Source organism: Gobio gobio (genome assembly GCF_949357685.1).
Source record: "Gobio gobio genome assembly, chromosome: 15".
In the NCBI taxonomy this organism is placed as follows: domain Eukaryota; kingdom Metazoa; phylum Chordata; class Actinopteri; order Cypriniformes; family Gobionidae; genus Gobio; species Gobio gobio.
Genome location: NC_137108.1, coordinates 10,324,912 through 10,343,656, shown reverse-complemented (window position 1 = coordinate 10,343,656; position 18,745 = coordinate 10,324,912). Strand labels below are relative to the sequence as shown.

General features: G+C 39.0%; 1 protein-coding gene across 1 annotated transcript; it reads left to right on the top strand.

Moving 5' to 3' along the window:
• The first annotated feature begins 3,720 nt into the window (after window positions 1-3,720).
• On the top strand, window positions 3,721-9,310 carry irx1a (iroquois homeobox 1a). The gene is made up of 4 exons (XM_079837226.1): window positions 3,721-5,479; window positions 6,781-7,765; window positions 8,043-8,115; window positions 8,954-9,310. Exons 1-4 carry the CDS (start codon window positions 5,243-5,245, stop codon window positions 9,009-9,011), a joined length of 1,353 nt encoding a protein of 450 aa, XP_079693352.1. The 5' UTR covers window positions 3,721-5,242; the 3' UTR covers window positions 9,012-9,310.
• Window positions 9,311-18,745: the final 9,435 nt, after the last annotated feature.

Below are 18,745 nucleotides of genomic sequence, written 5' to 3'. Positions count from 1 at the left end.
GTGTTACTTTCATCATTACACACACACACACACATTGTGTTTTCATGTTTTATGGGGACTTTCAATAGACATAATGATTTGTATACTGTACAAACTGTATGTTCTAATCCCATAACCCTAACCATACCGACCACAAAAAAAAAAATGCTGCATTTTTACATTTTCAAAAAATATAATTTAGTATGATTTATGAGCTCTTTTTCTCATGGGGACCAAAAAATTACCCCGCAAGGACAAGGTTTTTGGATATCGTCATATTTGTGGGGACATTTTGTCATATAGGGTATACCTGGACCACACACACACAATTTGGTGAGTTCACAATGGAAGATGCAAGTTCAAAAGCCTATTTCAGCAGAAAAATAAACACTAAACAATCATGTAAACAAATCGATTCATAAATTAAAAAAGGTAACAGAGGTATTCACAATTACCAATCCATTTTTGTGCACCAACAGATATTGTATAAAATGACATACAAAAAATGTGACAATCTCCACTGATATAAATGTGACTGCATGCCCCAATCTGACATTTATGAAAAATACCCTAAAACTTGTATTCTTTCATGTTGTGTGTGTGTGTGTGTGTGTGTGTGTGTGTGTGTGTGTGTGTGTGTGTGTGTGTGTGTGTGTGTGTGTGTGTGTATATATATATATATAAGATGATCCTAAAATTCACAAACATTATCAACTGCATAGCATTCACTCAACATCTTATAGTTACTCAAATATATATTTGTGACAAACCCAGACCTACTTATTAAACATGTTGTTTGTTGTTTTCATGTGAGAAAAAAAAAAGATTTAAAAACATTACTATGTTTAACCGACAGTCGTGTTTTATAACGTACCAGTCACATGTGATCAAAAATAGAATGTTTTGATAAAAAAAAAAGAGAACAGTAAAATGAATCAAACGAGAAAGCATACAAAATCATCTGTAACAAGTGTCTGCTTTGGAAACCAAATTTGCGATAGGGTGTAAAGTTTGTAGGCAAGTGCCAAACTAGCAGATGCCCAGTAGTGTAGAAGATTCACTGCCAAGGTGTCGCAACAACGAGGTAAAATCTCTTTCCATATGCCGTGCTGTCAGCCACACACACTGCACTCTGGCCTTATGACACTTCCGCACACGTTTTTTATTAGCCTGAAATTCCCTCTTTCCGTACCTGGGTGTGGTATAAGCATTCCTATCAAATTCCTAGTGCAGGACTCTAACAAGGCATTTAACTGCTCTCTGGTTTATTGCAGTGTTGGGGGATATTTGGGGTTATTGGATAAATGTTATTTGTGGGCTGGGAACGAACAGCACATTGTGATGGTCGGTGGTAACTGCTTTCTTCCGAATTTAGCTGGAGTAGATTTCAGCACATATAATTTGTTAATCTCTCCTGGGCGAGAGGGGCATACCAGAGATTTTTAACCTCATGTCAACTTGCCGAAGACAGAGGAGGACAATAGGGGACAATCATGTGTGGTCCAGAAGGGCTCTGGCTCAGACGCTGACGTGATAAAGTTCCCAACGTTGATAATCTCAACACATTCCCAAACTGCCGAAGGGCCATTTTCATTAGTTATGATTCCACCCCTCCACCTATAAGGAACACAGGACTAGGTTTTGCACATTCTTCATTAAAATGTAGAGTTTCTTTAAAACATGCATATTTGTTTTCATGAGGAAAATCATTATGGGCACACGTTACATGTTGAGTGTATGCTGAAATGGAAAAAGGAAAAAAAGTTGCATCATTCACGTCCCAGTCATGCAGTGATCATTCTTGTACACAGACGCACGTGAGCCCTGCCGTAATTAGCTCGCAAGCTGGGGTGCAAACAGTCAGTGCAGCCAAGACTGTGGATCATGGGTCTGTTCAATCAGTACACTTGCAGCGTCTCTCCCGAAGACCCTGAGCATCAAATGCTACAATGATGGCTGGTGCTGAAACTCTGCAAAAGCTCCATTTGACCACTGCTGACTCAAGTCTGGTTCTGGTCATCTTTGAGTCCAGAGGGGATTTACTCAGTAACCATGGTTGGGAGAGATGTCCTGGTTCCCTTTAATAGCATTAAGGGTTCAAACCGTTAGGGCTGTAATCTAGAGAGAGAAGAGACTCCAGCGCATGCCTTTGATCTCATTGCTTTTGGCTGTTTAAAGTTGACAGTTTAGTTGAATGCCATTCCCTGCTTTCGTTTGTGCTACATGAGTTTCACAGTGTTGTAAGAATTGCCCTACACCTGTACTTAAAGAATGTACATTGACATGCTTGAGAAACGCATTGATTTTTGAGTTCTATGAAATCCAAACACAAACAGAAGTCTGCACTGCGAGATCCGTCTCATGAAGCCCGCATGCAGATGACAGAAATGCTCTGAAATGGTCAGAAAGTATCCCTTTTTTTTGGAAGAATCCATTTGTGCATTAATGGGAAAGGAAGGTTGGATAAGAATGCATGGACAAACAGCTGTTTTTATGTTGTAATGACATTTAGACAGCAGCAGAGTCAGCAAGCCTAAAAATATGTGTGCACGCCTCTTGATGTTGTTTTGAAATGGTTTAAAAATCTAAAAATGTTTTTTTCCACGTCTAAAAAAAACCTTCAACCTTTGAAATATGCAGAATTCACCCACTGAAATCACTGTTTGCTAAGCTAAGGTTTCTTATTTATAAGACAGAGGAAGAGCAGAAAAAATGAGAGCTTGCTTAAGGGCATAGTGCACTTTCCATAATTTATAGATATGTGTGTACATGCATGCCTATCATTGTATACACGTGCATAGTATAATTTTCACATTGCACAGGGAGAAATTAAGACAATTTGAAAAGTAAATTATATATGTAATTTTTTATTAATCTTTCTTAAACAGAGGGAGAACATGCTTTGGGTATCCAGTAAAGTTGCATTGGTCTCTTGTTGTTGCAGGGAAAGTGATAATGGGACTTTAACAAGACCCATAAATCAGTTAAGTGTGAACGCGCTTTATTGCCCATAGATTACACGTGCCATTGTTTGACGAGGGTCAAACTTCAACCCCTTTACAATTTATTTCCCCCCATTTACCCGAAAAAGGAAATGTGATATTCTCGCCCCAACATACTTCTAAAATAACTAAGCATGCATGTCTACGAAATATTTTTTGCAGTAAATCACAGCCCATAAATTAATAAAATGTAAAAAGAAATCTTAATTAAATACAATCTAAAAGATACATGTTTAAATAAAAAGCGAGTAATTGAGCACCCCCTTACTTTTTTTTCCCCTCTACCACATTTCTCAAGATTCAATGTCCTTTCTTAACGTCTCTGTCTTTGTCGTTTAGAGATATTTCTGTCATATCTGCATGATCTTCAGCTGTGCGCGTTTCCAGCGGGTTATCGCCAGTGCCATTCCTCCTTCTGTCTGATGTGTTCCTCTGATTGGCATCAGTGCCCTCAGATATTTTCAACAGATCCTCCACTCGCGGCCATCTGGGGCAGATCACAATCACTGGCTTCATCTGAGCCGTTAAACTAATAAATCCACTATATCCTTTCAACGAGCACAACTTTTGAAGCGCTTGAGCAGCGACCCCATGACAGAGCCTGAGTCCCGGACCCTGGACACGAGCAGCGGATGAAGCGCCCGAGCACAACCGCACCAGTTCGGCTAAATGAAAACACTCATTTAACTCGTGCGTTTACTGAATTAAAATAATAAAACACGTCAATTCAATTTGCACGTTTAATTTAGTTTATAATATAGATCACTGTAGTGAAATAGCAAACAAATATTACAATGTAAAATAAAATAAAAAATACATATTTTGTACAGAAGCGTGTACATTTTCTCAATAGGTCGCATGTTTATATGTTGCCTATTAAGCAAAAACAGATGAGCTGCAAGTTCATTATTATTAGTAGGGGTGTTTTGGTAAAGATGTGATGGGATTAGTGAGATTATTGTTATCGCACACACATTAAATCATAAACCGTTAGACCACAGGCGATCCCTTTATCTGTCATGACTATTATTAGTGGTATTAATAGTTTTGGGTTTTTTTCCAGCTAAATGGCGCTTGTGTGCATGTTAATGAAGTGCTCACGATTATTCACGACATCACCTCGTTCAGTATTTAACAATGAAACATAAATACAAAGTCCCCAACGCCCCCACCCCCGTGTGTATGCTTGTAAGTGCCTCTGGGTTATAAGTGTGAGTGAGTTAGTGTGTGTGTGTGTGTGTGTGAGTGTGTGTGTGTGTGTGTGAGAGAGAGAGAGAGAGAGAGAGAGAGAGAGAGAGAGAGAGAGAGAGAGAGAGAGAGAGAGAGAGAAGAAATGGAAGAGAAACTGTGCTATAATATTTTAGACTAATTGACATACATTTACTGCGCCGATTGTCAATATCGAGAACAAATAATTGATGTTACACCAAAGAAAAATATTAGTTCCTAAGCGCATTAAATGAAGCCCATGCATTAGAATATTTTTGACAGTACCAAAAATAATATGAAGGAGAAATTAAATGCAGAGTATGGAAATGCACATCTTTAATTATTTAAAACTCACTCCAACAAAACAATAATGCCAGTGCTTCATTTGAATAATTCAATTCAGAGTTTTTTTTTTGTTTTTTTGCCAAATGTGTAAAATCCTGTACACAATATTAGCAATCACTCACTGCAAAAAAAAGAAGAAGAAGAAGAAAAAACGAACCTTCAAAAGAATACAGTTTGTTTGATCGTCAATACCTTAAGAAGATCAGTGTCATCGCGAGTGTTGCTTTAATTCTCCAGTGTTTATAAGAATTATGAGCCATTCAAATAAGTTCCGCGTGCCTATCAGTTCATTTCCCCAGTGCTGGGCAGCTGTAAAATCGTGTAGACAGGTTGTCACACTACAGTGAATGGATTCTAATGCTAAACATTTAACATACAATCCTCCAAACAGTGCAAAAGTGGCCCTGGCCAATGCACTAACCACATGCGCCAACGAGGAGGAGCCTGGGACGCCAATCAAAGCATCAACTTCAAATTGTATCTGAGAGATCAGCCCAGGACCTAGGGGCAGAGACATCAGTTGGAGCTCAATTGTTGATCTGATCACATCCGACGGACTTGCCGCAAAAGAGAAGCTGAGATTTAAAGACGAGCATTTCCCATTCTCACTCTGTGCTGCTTGAGAGAGAGAGAAACTCTTTCACTTCTTGCTTTGGTGGGGCTATTTGCTTTTTCGCCTTGTTTTGGCTTCCGACGTGGCGAAGGAGATGTCTTTCCCCCAGCTGGGTTACCCGCAGTATTTAAGTGCCTCCCAGGCGGTGTACGGAGGCGATCGCCCGGGAGTGCTAACTCCGTCGTCCCGCGGAGGGAGCGCTGAGATCGGGGGAAGCGCGTCCGCGGCGGCCGCTGCGGTGTCCTCGGTGTTGGGCATGTACCCGTACGCACACAACTACAGCGCCTTTCTGCCTTACACCAGCGCCGATCTGGCTCTTTTCTCCCAAATGGTAAGACAAGCAGATGTGTATTCACGATTTTTTCTTCTTTTTCTGCCTTTTGTTGCTTTTATTCTGCGAGCGCTGATTGCCAACCATTATCGGGATTGCCGCACAAGCGAGGCTAACCCATCTGAAGCTTGCAATGTGCATGGGAAGTTTCTCTACAGCTTTTAACATTTACCCTAGTCTGTGTTAAAATGGCATTACGGATTTGGCACGTGTAAAAATTAAAATACGTACAATTCTTTCCGACCGCCATTTTACAAGAAAAGTTTGTCGGCTCGGTGTTTGAGTTGGAGATTTTTGTTTTGTTTTGCAGGTTAATAGAACGAATCATGTAATTTCCAAATTGCTACTTTTAAAACGTGCTACAATTGTTATAAAGCTAAATTTACGTTTACCTAATTTTTTTGATCGAGAACTTCGCGGTTCGCATTGTAAACAATGCAACACGAATTATTGTTGGCTCAGAAACTACTTTACAGTTTTCTGCGTCATGTCTTCATGACTTGTAGGCTATAGGTTAAATTATAAATAGGCTATGAATGATAATAAAAGTGACAAAATGAGTTGATTTGCCTAATGAAAGGAGATACTTGACAACAGCGGAATCTCGTTGCATTTCCGAAAAAGAGAGCTATTGAAAGTGCTGTAAAAAGCAGAGTTGTTATTATTCAGTTGTCTTTCGCTATTCTGTAACAAATAATTACAAATTGTATCCACATTACGTGCATTAATCTTATTGCATGTAAAATATAAAAATCATTTAAACATTGCAAAATACTTTCCCTCAGTTATAATGTTTCGATTAATTTGAAACACTGCAATATTTACGTCGTATGTTGTATAACGTTATTAGTACTACTACTACTAATAATAATGGTAATAGGTTAAGGCCTGTACATCACGATCGAGCCTTAAATTAAATATATGCTTGATTGTACACACATCGGACTCGAAATAATGCGGTTCTTTCTCAGTTTCCAGAATGCCATTAATATAATATTTAGCCTACATATAATTGTTTGTGTTAACACTATATGTGGCCTAGCTTTTTAACAATGTTGGTCAAAGGTCAAAATAAATATTAGTTTATTAATATTCCAAGCACAAAACAAACATTCCTGGGGGAGGTCAGATTAAGAAGCAATGATTGATACATTTGCAACGATTTGGACAGAAAGAGAAAATTCGAAATGGAATTTTGACAGTATAGGCAATTCCCGAATTATTATGTAGCCTACGCATTCTTGTGTGTAATAAATGCAACATATCTGATTTATTATTGTTTGTTTTTTTCCTCATTGTAGGGCTCTCAATATGATTTAAAAGACAGCCCTGGCGTTCACCCTGCCAGCTTTGCTGCCCACACAAGCCCAGCCTTCTATCCCTACGGCCAGTTCCAGTATGGAGACCCTGCCAGGCCTAAAAACGCCACACGGGAGAGTACCAGCACTCTGAAGGCCTGGCTCAACGAGCACAGGAAAAACCCCTATCCCACCAAAGGCGAGAAGATCATGCTGGCCATCATCACCAAGATGACCCTCACGCAAGTGTCCACCTGGTTCGCCAACGCCAGACGGAGACTCAAGAAGGAGAACAAGGTGACATGGGGCGCCAGAAGTAAAGAGGATGAAGATGGCAATATATTTGGGAGCGATAACGAGGGGGACGCCGAAAAGAACGAAGACGAAGAGGAAATAGATTTGGAGAGCATAGATATCGACAAGATCGACGACAACGACGGAGATCAAAGCAACGAGGAGGATGAGGAAAAGCGCGGGGAGCTCGAGAGCCTGCAGGAGAAACGGCGCGCGCTCGCGCTGGAGGCTCACGAGGCCTTCGAGAAATCCAAATCAGTCATTTCTGCTGGCAAAGAGCCGTCTGACGGCAACAACAACAACACCAGGGTTCTGTCGCCGGGTCGACAGGGAGGTTTTCAAGTTCCGGTTAGCAATAAGCCCAAAATATGGTCGTTAGCAGAAACCGCAACCAGTCCAGATAGCTCGCAAAAACCTACTTCACCCTCTGTTCCCGCCACTCCCGCGGGCACACACCCGGCCTTCCTGCCCAGCCACGGACTGTACACGTGCCAAATTGGGAAGTTCCACAACTGGACAAATGGCGCGTTTCTGGGCCAAAACTCCCTGCTGAACGTCCGGTCTTTCTTGGGCGTCAATCAGCATCACCATAATCATCCTGTTCACTCGCAACAGCCCTCGTCGGTGGTGGTGTCATCCATGGCAGCCGTGAACACTGAGAAGGCGCCAGAGGACCTGAGTCCAAAACACATAGGTATGCACAAATCACACTAGGCCCGAGCGCAGAACAAATGTGGCCCACAAGGCAGTGCCATTTTAATTATTATTATTATTAGCCTATTATTATTATTAGCCTATTATTATTATTATTATTATTATTGCTGTTGTTGTTGTTTTTGTTGTTACCCTATATATAGGCCTATATATAACAAATAAATAATACCAATTAAAAAAAAAAACTGTACAATAATGCTGCACATTTAATTCCAGTCAATCTAATTCTAATGTTTGGTTTTGTTTTAACATCTTAGAGCGGGAAAATGTCCTCAGAAATGAATCCCCAACGCAACCCTTAAAGTCATCGTTTCGTCCTCTTCATGACAGGTACATTTCTATGATATTCTTTTTATTTCTTCTTCTTCTTCTTCTTCTTCTTCTTCTTCTTCTTCTTCTTCTTCTTCTTCTTCTTCTTCTTCTTCTTAGTATTAATATTGTTGTTGTAAGGCTATACCAGATGAAACACATGCAACAGCAAACGGTTGTTTTTAAAACTGCTTATCGGAGAAAGACTCTTGGGATATAGATTTCCTAACAGTCAGACAGAGAAAAATCTGCGCTTAGCGCTTATAATAAATAGTTGTGCTTTTCCTGGTGACAAAAGGCCCCGAATCCCCCTCCCCACACACACTCTCTGCCTCTCAGGAGAATAACTACTTATCAAGTCACCGAGGCTGTGTGCCTTTCCTAAAGACCCTGGGGAAAAGTGAACCTCGGGGGAGCAGTCTTGCTGAAACTTTCCCCTTTTAAGTGCCACAATTTTAGCAGACCCGTTGCGGTTTTTTTTTTTTTTTTGGTGACTTGACTTATACTTGCGCCAGTGGGTTTGCTTATACATTGTAGTAAAAGTCTCTATTTTTGACCGAAACCAATTTTGTAAAATTTCATGTGGATGGGAAATAATTTAGGCTATAGTAACGCTTTGAAAAAAACATCCATTAATAGGCTTTAATGCTGTGTGTGAGTATATATATATATATATATATATATATATATATATATATATATATATATATATATATATATATATATATATATATATATATATATATATATATATAATTAATTGCTGTAATATAACGTTCAGGAAATTACTAAGAGAAAATGTCTCAGTGTTGTTGTGAGGATAGGAACTCATCCCAATTCTCTCTGTCTGTCTCCACAGCCCCAGAAACCAGCAGGAATCGACACAGAGGGTCCTAACAGCTCTTTCTTCCGCTTGATCAAGACATTTGCCCCGCAAAAAAAGGACTGATGGCACTCATAATGGGACAATGAGAACGAAATCAATTCAGCATAGCGTTCAGTTACTCTAAAACAAACGGCCGAGTTTGATTAGCGTCCGGTGGAGTTGTATATAATGACACCTGTGATCCCTTCCTTACCGTGGGACATTGGTAGGCTTATTTTGTCTTTATGTGTTGGTGTTTTCCTTTAAGGTGACCCACATTTGTAAATAGTGAGTTGACGGAGTTTGTCCAGATCATATATTTTGTCTAATAAACTAAATGAAATTATAGACAAATTCAAAGAGTATTTTTTTTGTGGTTTGGTTTTGGTGACGTTACTGCTCTTATGTTTCCGTTTGTCTTTTCATTTGATTATTATTATTAAATCCATCATAATATATTTTCGTTATTGATAATCCAAAATTATAATAACGAATGCTCTTAAAAGTGTGGCGAAAGCTGTCGGTTATTTACATGCATGAGGCCCAAAATGGATCTGGAAATATTTTGCGGGAGTGTTCAGATTCAATTGTTAAATGGAGCTGCTGCAAATGCATTGAGGTGCTAATAAGAGACCAGATGGCTGCTGGCGGCGGAAAATGGACCGAAGCAGCTGGGAATATCATTAAGTAATAATGTGGGAACGCCCTGTGCAAACAAAATCAAATGGTTAAAATCTAATCTGTCAGAGGGGGAAAAAACCCGATACGATAATAAATTATTAATTTGTTGAGGAGAGTGACATTCAGTTCAGAGGGAGTGTGGATTGAGGCCTCTCTGCGTCATCAGCATGAGACACTCATATTGTTTACAAATTATAAACGAATAATTAAAATGTGTTTCACAATATTACAATTTAAACAGTAGGCTATTTAAATATTATTGCAGTTCCAATTTATACCAACGGAGAGACGTGATGTGTTTATATTTGGAAGCGAAATTCACTTTTCAAGTTTTATCATTTAAATGTATGCACTTATAAAATTAATCAGGGAGAAAAAAAATAGCCTAATATCTCCCTTAGAGCGTTCAAATTGTGACTATAAAAACCACACACAAAAGGTAAATACAGACTGATAATACAGATGTTTTGCCAATCATACTAATTGATTTTTCATTGCATTGTCTGTTTATAGCTAATATCTTTACGTTAAACTTGTTCCTTTTAAAACTCCATTGATGCAGGAAACCAGAATTTGCCGAATTGCAAATAAATTAAAGCTTGCAGCGACCTCTATAGATTGGTAGAGTCATTACAGCTGGTTTACATGGAAAGGACAGGAGAAATTCACAAGATCACTAAACATTTTTTTTTTCTGTCCGTGAAACTAGACATTTCAGATGAGAAAATAATCAAATATATTTTGAATCAACAGCCTTTTTGAAATACTCAATACTGAGTATTATATCTCACATATTATCCCATAGCATTATATCAAATCTTGGGCCCCGTTTGCGTATTGTTTGGACTAAAACGATCAAAGTTTTTTTGCTTTTACATTTCAGTAGTTCACTAAAAATAAAATAAAACGTTAAAAGCTCCAACAATAATGGCAGGAATGAATTAAAAGATTTCAGAACATTCAGAGAATATTTTATGCGATCGAAATGCGACTTTGTAAGATTCCTTTTATTTAAAAATAGGTCTATATTATTTGATTGTATTTGATAATTTTTGTGTTATATTAGTGACATTAAACAACCAAAAATATTAACGAAAAAGTAAATAATATTGGCCGCTCATGTTTTATGATTTTTCTCGGCTTAATGTAGTAGTGAATGAATAAACCCCAACAGTGCATATTATTATTATTATTATTATTATTATTATTATTATTATTATTATTATTATTATTATTATTATTATTATTATTATTATTATTATCGCTCTACTAACCATTTTGAACTAATACCCGACATACCCGACTTTAAGAAACAAATAAGTAATTATTTTCGGCATTGCACACATAGAAAATGCTAAGCAGAAACGTGCTTAAACGAATTATAATTGTATGCTAATAATTAATAATAACTAATAATAATAACAACAATAATAAACATCTCCCTTGCTAAATGGATAGAGGCCAAATCAAGGCAGGTGTGCACATTTCAGCTCTCTCCTCGTTATTTCGTCTTCATCTTCTTTCGTGGGCTTGTTGTGTTTGAAATGAAATAACCTCCCGGTGTTTCATTTATATCTTTTGTCCTGTACTAGCATGGGGTTAGTGCTGGAGGCCATCGGGGTGGGATTCGCTAATGCACACGCAATTACTCATTCTGTACTTGATGTACAGTCAATTGTCTAACGAGAAATAAACGGGGCTGGAACCCATAATTACTCTGACACTTCAGCTACTGTCACACGCCGCCCCGGGCAATAAATGGCAGCCAAAAAAAAGAGGACGTAACAGAATAAAGGGAAATGCAAGTGTGGGAGGGATAGAAATAAAGAGAGGACATGGGGTTAAAAAAATCACGATGATCGTTTAAATTATTATCGTAATCTTATACGAAAGACATGGAAAATACCGCGTGGTGTGCGAATAAATAAAACTGACGAAGGACATAAATGCCAGCCAATAGGATAGAATAATAAATAATGCATCTATACTTGCACATAAACTGTTGCTCCGGCACATAGTTTACGGGTGATTCTCTCCCATGACGCTTGTGTCTCTGTCACAGTGTAAAAGAGAGAGGAAAGTTTATCACTGTCTTGTCTTTTTGGCAGAAACAGGTCATTCATACACCCCCCGCCCTACGACACAAATGCCCCCCTTCATCCACCCCTCCGAACCGCCCCACGGTGTTGTCTTTTTGAAGATGCCGCCAGTATCTCCGAAGAACTAATCCATTTATCTAGTTTCATGAGTGCACTGGGTGAATACCTTCAACAATGGTCGGGCCCTGCTGGGAACTGCAAGTCGGGGAGTCCAGTAGTCACACACATCCACACTTGCCATACACCATGTTATGGTTTGACTACTTTGCTGTTCCTTGTTTCCAAAACAACAATAGAGGTTGAATTGGACGAATAACTTGGTCATCGTCTTTTCATCCCAGGAGCGATGGGTTGCTGTAGAACATGCCACCGGATGAGGCAGGGCCCCTGGATCCACAGAGAGAGAGAGAGCGCGAGAGAGAGAGAGAGAGAGAGAGAGAGAGAGAGAGAGAGAGAGAGAGAAGGAGGCTCTCACGCTACTCATACAAATTGCAACAAGGGACAAACTGCTAGTATTATATATATATATATATATATATATATATATATATATATATATATATATATATATATATATATATATATATATATATATATATATATATATATATATATATATATATATATATATATATATATATATATATATATACTCTAAAAAATACTGGGTTAAACACAACCCAAGACGGGTTGAAAATGGACAAACCCAGGTTGTTTTAACCCAGCGGTTGGGTTAAATGTTTGCCCAACATGCCGGGCAGTTTTATTTAACCTAATTATTGTTTAAAAATTAATATATGGCTGGCTTAAAATCAACCCAAAAGAGGTTGGAAATTAGACATAATTACTAGAGGCAACAGTAATAATTAGAAGGCAAACATGTATTAATAAGCAATGTAATAAATAATTATTATTCATTAAACTTATTGATAATGTTAATTTATTAAAAATATTATTACATGTTAACTTTGGGTTCATTTTAAGAAAGCAATACAGTATTTACAGCAAAACAATAGTTGAGTTAAATAAAACTACCCAGAATGTTGGGCAAATATTTAACAATCGCTTATTTAAAAAAAAAAAAAAAAAAAAAAGTGATAAATATAATAATTGTTCTTATATCTTTTGTATTTATGTATTGCCCCTGAAATATTACGATGGGTGAGAGAAAAATGACAATGCAGTCAGATTTCTTGGCATTCCATGAAAAATTTCAGAAAAATCAAACCATTCTAGAGGAACTCATAAGTTCAATCTAAATAGTGGATATAAACCTTTAATGCATGAATAATTAAATCAACACATTTTTGTATATTTTAAAACAAGAATATAGTCATCTCCAAAGTGTTTTATTCATTTATTTCCCCATACACTACTATAACAGAGGTAGACGATTCACCATTTTCATCAGACATTTTGAATTTCTGTTGTCATAAACAAAAAACTAACATATCAAAAGGGCTGTCATATAGAATTATTAGGGTCAAAGGTCACCACTCATGTAACCTTACACCCTGAATGGTAACAAATTGTTTTCTAAAGTTATTTGTAGACACATCCTGGCAATATTTAAAGTGGATTGTTTTGGATGGATTTGAACGTTTGTGTGCAGTAGCACAAATCAATCAAACAAACAATCAAACACTCAACTAGCAAAGATGTTACACAGGCAGCTGTATTTCGGAGCCTGCTATACGTCTGCTTAGAATGCACTTTTCCCGGTGACCAGTCCTCCAAAGCCTAACACGGAGCGAGAACGGACTGTCTGACCCTTCCCCGAGGCTGCTATTGTCTTGTGCTTCGCCTAATAAACAGCAGACAGCCGTTACAGAGCTTTATCCCTCGGCATGAAAATTTCCACAGAGACGGATAATAAAGTCAGACTTTCCTGTGCTCCTTTCTGATGTGATGCCATTGTGGGTTTGGGTTAATTCCAGAGGTCTGTACAAAGAGAAATGGATGTATCTGAAGTGTCACCCAGCAGCTGGGGCCTGGCTCAGTTATTCCCCCTCCGCACATGTGCACGGCAGAGGCTGATATCAGATCAGTTCCTCTAATCTGCATCGCGGCCGATGTCGATTTTTTCTCGAACTCGCCGTGGCAAATCAGGATATAAACCCCCGGTTAACAGACTGGTGAGTTATCGGACGAGTGATGACTGCTGGGGGTTTGAAGCGGCGTGAGCAGCCATAGATGATGAATTAGTTTGATGTAGCAGATCAAACACTGATAGGGTTGAGTATACATTACAAAATGTGGACACAGTTGTGTCGAACCAGTTCCTTATTCCTGTTTGGCTCTGTGAACTGGAGGGGTTTGATGTTGTCAAAACCTGACACCTGGCAAAAGACTCGTTAGCATTCAGGGTGTGACCGTACACTACGACACATCCTCAGTAACATCACAACACCAAAACACACAATCAAGATTCCCAGGCAATTCTAATTAAGCTGAGGTAAGAATTCATAGCATTCTCACTCACTCACACATCAAGGGACCTAGGCCAAACTCATGTCAGGCTAAACAATCATGTTGCCTTCAGTATAGAGTGCCCGAAAGTTGAGTTCTGGAAGTAGAAATCCCAATCATTTATGCCACAGGGGAACTCATTTTTAACAATAGCTTATGAAAGACAGACCTACTATGAGCTATGATGAGGTAACTCATCAGTTCGCATTTATTCATCTTATTTGTGGGTAACACTTTATTCCAATGGTCCACTTTAGACATTATAGTAACGATAAGTAATTTTGCAACTACATGTCAACTAATTTTCATTATAGTTTTAGGGTTGGGTGTTGGGGTTCGGGTTAGTAGAAGCAAAGTTACTTATAGTTAGTAGAAATGTCTAAAGTGGACCATTGAAATGAAGTGTTACTTAATCGTGTTTAACAGCATAATTCCTGATGAAAAAAACCCCCGAAAAAACCCTTTTACCACAATTTCGCTAAAAACTACACCAATCGCGATAAGGAAATTACAACTCTTTAGTGCCCATTTCAAATGACATTTTCAATTTCCCTAGGGTCTCAAACTGCTTAAATATGGTTTATATGTACGTTTTTAATTAGATTATGTATTTTGCAATGCTTCATGGGATTGTAGTTCTTTCCCCAACTTCACAGTCTTGTAGTTTTGTCTTTTTGTTTGATTTTCAAATACTCTTTTTGCTTCAAATCTAAATGTGTAATGTTGTGATTCTCCTCATAGCTGGTTGGTTTGGTTCATGGCTAATAACTTCCGGAACCAAGACCAATGAAAAAGTGGGCTGTTGCACTCCATTTACTTTTCTTCCTCTTTTTGATTTCAGAAACGAATCAAGTCAAGCACACTTTTTTTTCCATTTCAGAAACATTTTATTATTATGCTGGTTGAAAGTCTTTTCACATCCTGATAGCAATCACTAAGTTAAGTGATCTAATGGGCCCTATTTATCTGAGCATGGTCTGAAGCACATGGCGCAGGTGCACTTAGGGTGTGTCCGAGTCCACTTTTGCTAGTTTAATGGCAGAAAAAACGGTCGGCGCCCCAGACGTATGATCCAAAAGGTTTGTACCAAGTCTCCTATTGAGTAGTGGGTGTGTTTTGGGCGTAATGTGCAAAAAAACAATCAGAGTCTCATCTCCCATTCCCTTTAAATGCCAGTTGCGCTTGAACCATGGCGGAATCGCTATTTACATGGCAGAATTTGTGAGCAGACTGAACACTTCTCCCGAGAGGAATCTTTTTATTCTTAATATTTAAAAATGTTTGTGTGCTGATGCGCATCCCTGTGTGCGTAATAAGCAGAGTGTACGCACGTTGTGCACCCGTCTATAGGCGCATATTACTAACACGCACTTTAAATAACACATAAAATACTGCGCTATTGACTTTAGACCAGGTTTTTGTTGGTCAATGGTGCAGTCGTTTTCAGATGCCTCAAAATAGCAACACACCAAGAATGCGCCTGAACACACCTAATTTTCAGACCAGCACGGCCATGGGCGAACAGATGGCCATGAGTGCATTTGCTATTTAAATAACATGGCGCTGAACGTGAAAATGATAACTGCGTCAGGCTGAAACTAGCAAAAACACTTGTGTCGCATTGCACCAGGTATAGGGCCCAATGTAAATGTATATATCGTCTGTGGAAGGTGTAGGACCATAAAATGTGCGTCCAATCATTGTATTCGGTCCAATGTTCTACCTGCCTGTCAACATATGTATTTCCATACCTCTACACAGACATTGCACATCAACATCATGCTATGCAGAGTAAAACAGAAGTCAGTCACCGAGCACCACAACAGAAACATTAGCCACCTTTTACAGTTCCTCCTGAACCGACACAACAAGCTTATGCTGCGTTCAGGCCATAACTACAGTAATTTGGAAGAGATGGAAACCCGTGACGTTATACTCGGAGTGGTTTGTGATTCAAATTTATGCGTTTCAATGGCAACACTATCAACAGCGAAATCAATCTGCAGCAGTCAGGTGGTACAGGCCAGTGCTCTTTAAATTGTTTGTGTTCATTATTATTGTAATGTTATGTGCTTTGAGACATAACGGCGTCTCTCATGACGCTTTTGTTTGCTCCCTGCTGTACGTGTTCATGTGTTATGAAGGAGGCGTGGCTTTAGAGACGCTCTGAAAGGAGGGTGGGATCTTATGCTTTCAAAGCTAGCTCGCTATTGCTAGCCTCTCCGAAAACTGCCTACCCTACCATTACGTGTTAAACTTCATCAGCGTTTTCGCTCCAGACATGAATGATTCCTCAAATCATGCGTGTTGCTGAGGAGAGGCTTGCTTTTACTTTACTAAGTGATCAGACACACTATTTTTACCTGCTGGATCATAAAGCAGGTGAAAAAATCCCACAGACGCACATTGAAGGACCCTGCATAAGCAACTGCATAACATGAAGCTAAAAAAAACTACTTAGAACACCTTTGCAACCACTTAGCATTACCCTGGCACCTCACCATTTGCATTGGGAAGCACCACTGGTTGAAATATTTCACCACGGACTGCAAAAATGCAACTGAAATAGCTCCCTGATGAATAATGCTAATCACCAATGCTACCCTCAAAGCCACAATGCAAGCTTCAAACTTTTTTTTTCAGTTTATCCCCACGACTGACGCCGCCAGATCAGATGCACGTGAAATCCTACATATTTCTGGAGAGCACTCACATCAAAGTTTCAAAAATATATAGTCGCATCCTGAGGAAATGCCATCCTGGTTTCACTGTGATCTGGTGGCCACATCTGCCACCAATATTGTCCAGCATGTGATCAACTCTCCTTGCCTTTCTTTATCCGTCTCTTTTTCGACTTACTATCTCTTCTGCACCAATAATAGCTGAGCAGTCACTTAGTGTGAGTCATATTGTGCGGCAGATAGAAGAAGATTTACGCGTACACTGACACGAATGCCACTAATGTCAGAGATTTGCTGAGAATGAGGAAATGATCAGATGTATATCTCAATACCCTGGCAACAATAAACTGCGAGGTTTGGCAAAGAAAGCGATGGATGGGTGGGGGTGATGGTTTAATAAACAGTAAGACATTACTTTGAACGGCAAGCCAGGGTATGATTCTAAAACATCCCGCAGAAGATAAAGGACACGACACAATAAGTCAACCTATTGTTACTTCTTTTTACATTCCGTGTAAAGCAGCTGCCGGGACAGTGTTGAGCTGAGGGAATTATAAAAGAACATCTTGACACCGATCACCTCCAATAACACTATTATGTGAAAAACAAACCATGCATCATCACGACTGTAAAACGCTGAGATGGATTTTCACGGATCTGCATTCATCACTCTTATCAAGCGAGAATGTGTGTATCCATATTTTCTTTCTCAAACCGTAAGTGGGCATAATATAGATTAATTTGAGTTTCTATTTTCAATGTCAGAGTATATTTTGAGTCATTTTTGTTACTGCATGCCATGTCATCTATTCATACATTCAGAATTAGTAGCATCATAGACCTTGACTGACTGACTGATAGATTGATTGATTTTGATGAGTACCTGGCATAGCAGTTTAGTAGATCTATTAGTCTAATAGTATAGCTATGCAAATGCAAGGGAACATATGTTCAAATTGCTTTATATAGCAATTTGAGTTTTGAAAGATACAAGACACTAGCCTGGTCCTACCAGACTCTCGTACATTTAATTTGTACAGAGAGTCTGGCCACTCTCCATTGACAAGCGTTAACTTCCTTGAAGGTGGGAACTCTGTTGAAGTTTAAAACTATTGGATCTGTCCAGAGCCACTCTGGATCGGCCATAACCAACCGCTAACGTTTGGTCGTGACGTATGTCATCTCAAACTAGCGCAAGACATCAACTTCTTCGTTCTCAGCATAGATAAACATAATAAAGGCTAGATGTCTCGTCCGCGCTGCTGGCCAATGGAGGTCGACGTCCGCACCTGGCGGCCATCTTGTCACAGTCAGCTCGCTCACTCGTAACATTGTTTTCATGGTGCTTGCACTTTTTAAATAACCATAACTTGCTCAATTTTCTACCGATTTTCAAACTGTTTGGTTTGTTATAAACGTCAGAGATGTAGTTATGACACTGCATACTTATGAAAAATTATTCATAATTTGTTCAAGCATCCATAATTATAGCCACTTTAATAACGTTTGTAAGAAACAAAACCATTTGTAAATCCGTCAAGATTTCAGTGAGATAAGAGTATTTGTGTTCATGCAGATCACTCGCCTTACATCAGGTATGACAGAGCCCTGCCTGTGACAAGATGGCCGCCGGTGATGACGTTAGAGACTCCGCCGTAAGACATCTAGTCTTTATTATTTATATCTATGGTTCTCAGCCATGCACTCCCTCTGTTCGCTGATTGGACCGGTTCAAATTTGACCAGAGAAAAACAGAGAATATACCGCAATCCCAGACGGAGTACTAAAGGAAAATGAAAATTAAGCGGACTTACGTAGGAGGGCGGAGCCAGGCTAATGAGTCACTGGATAAATGA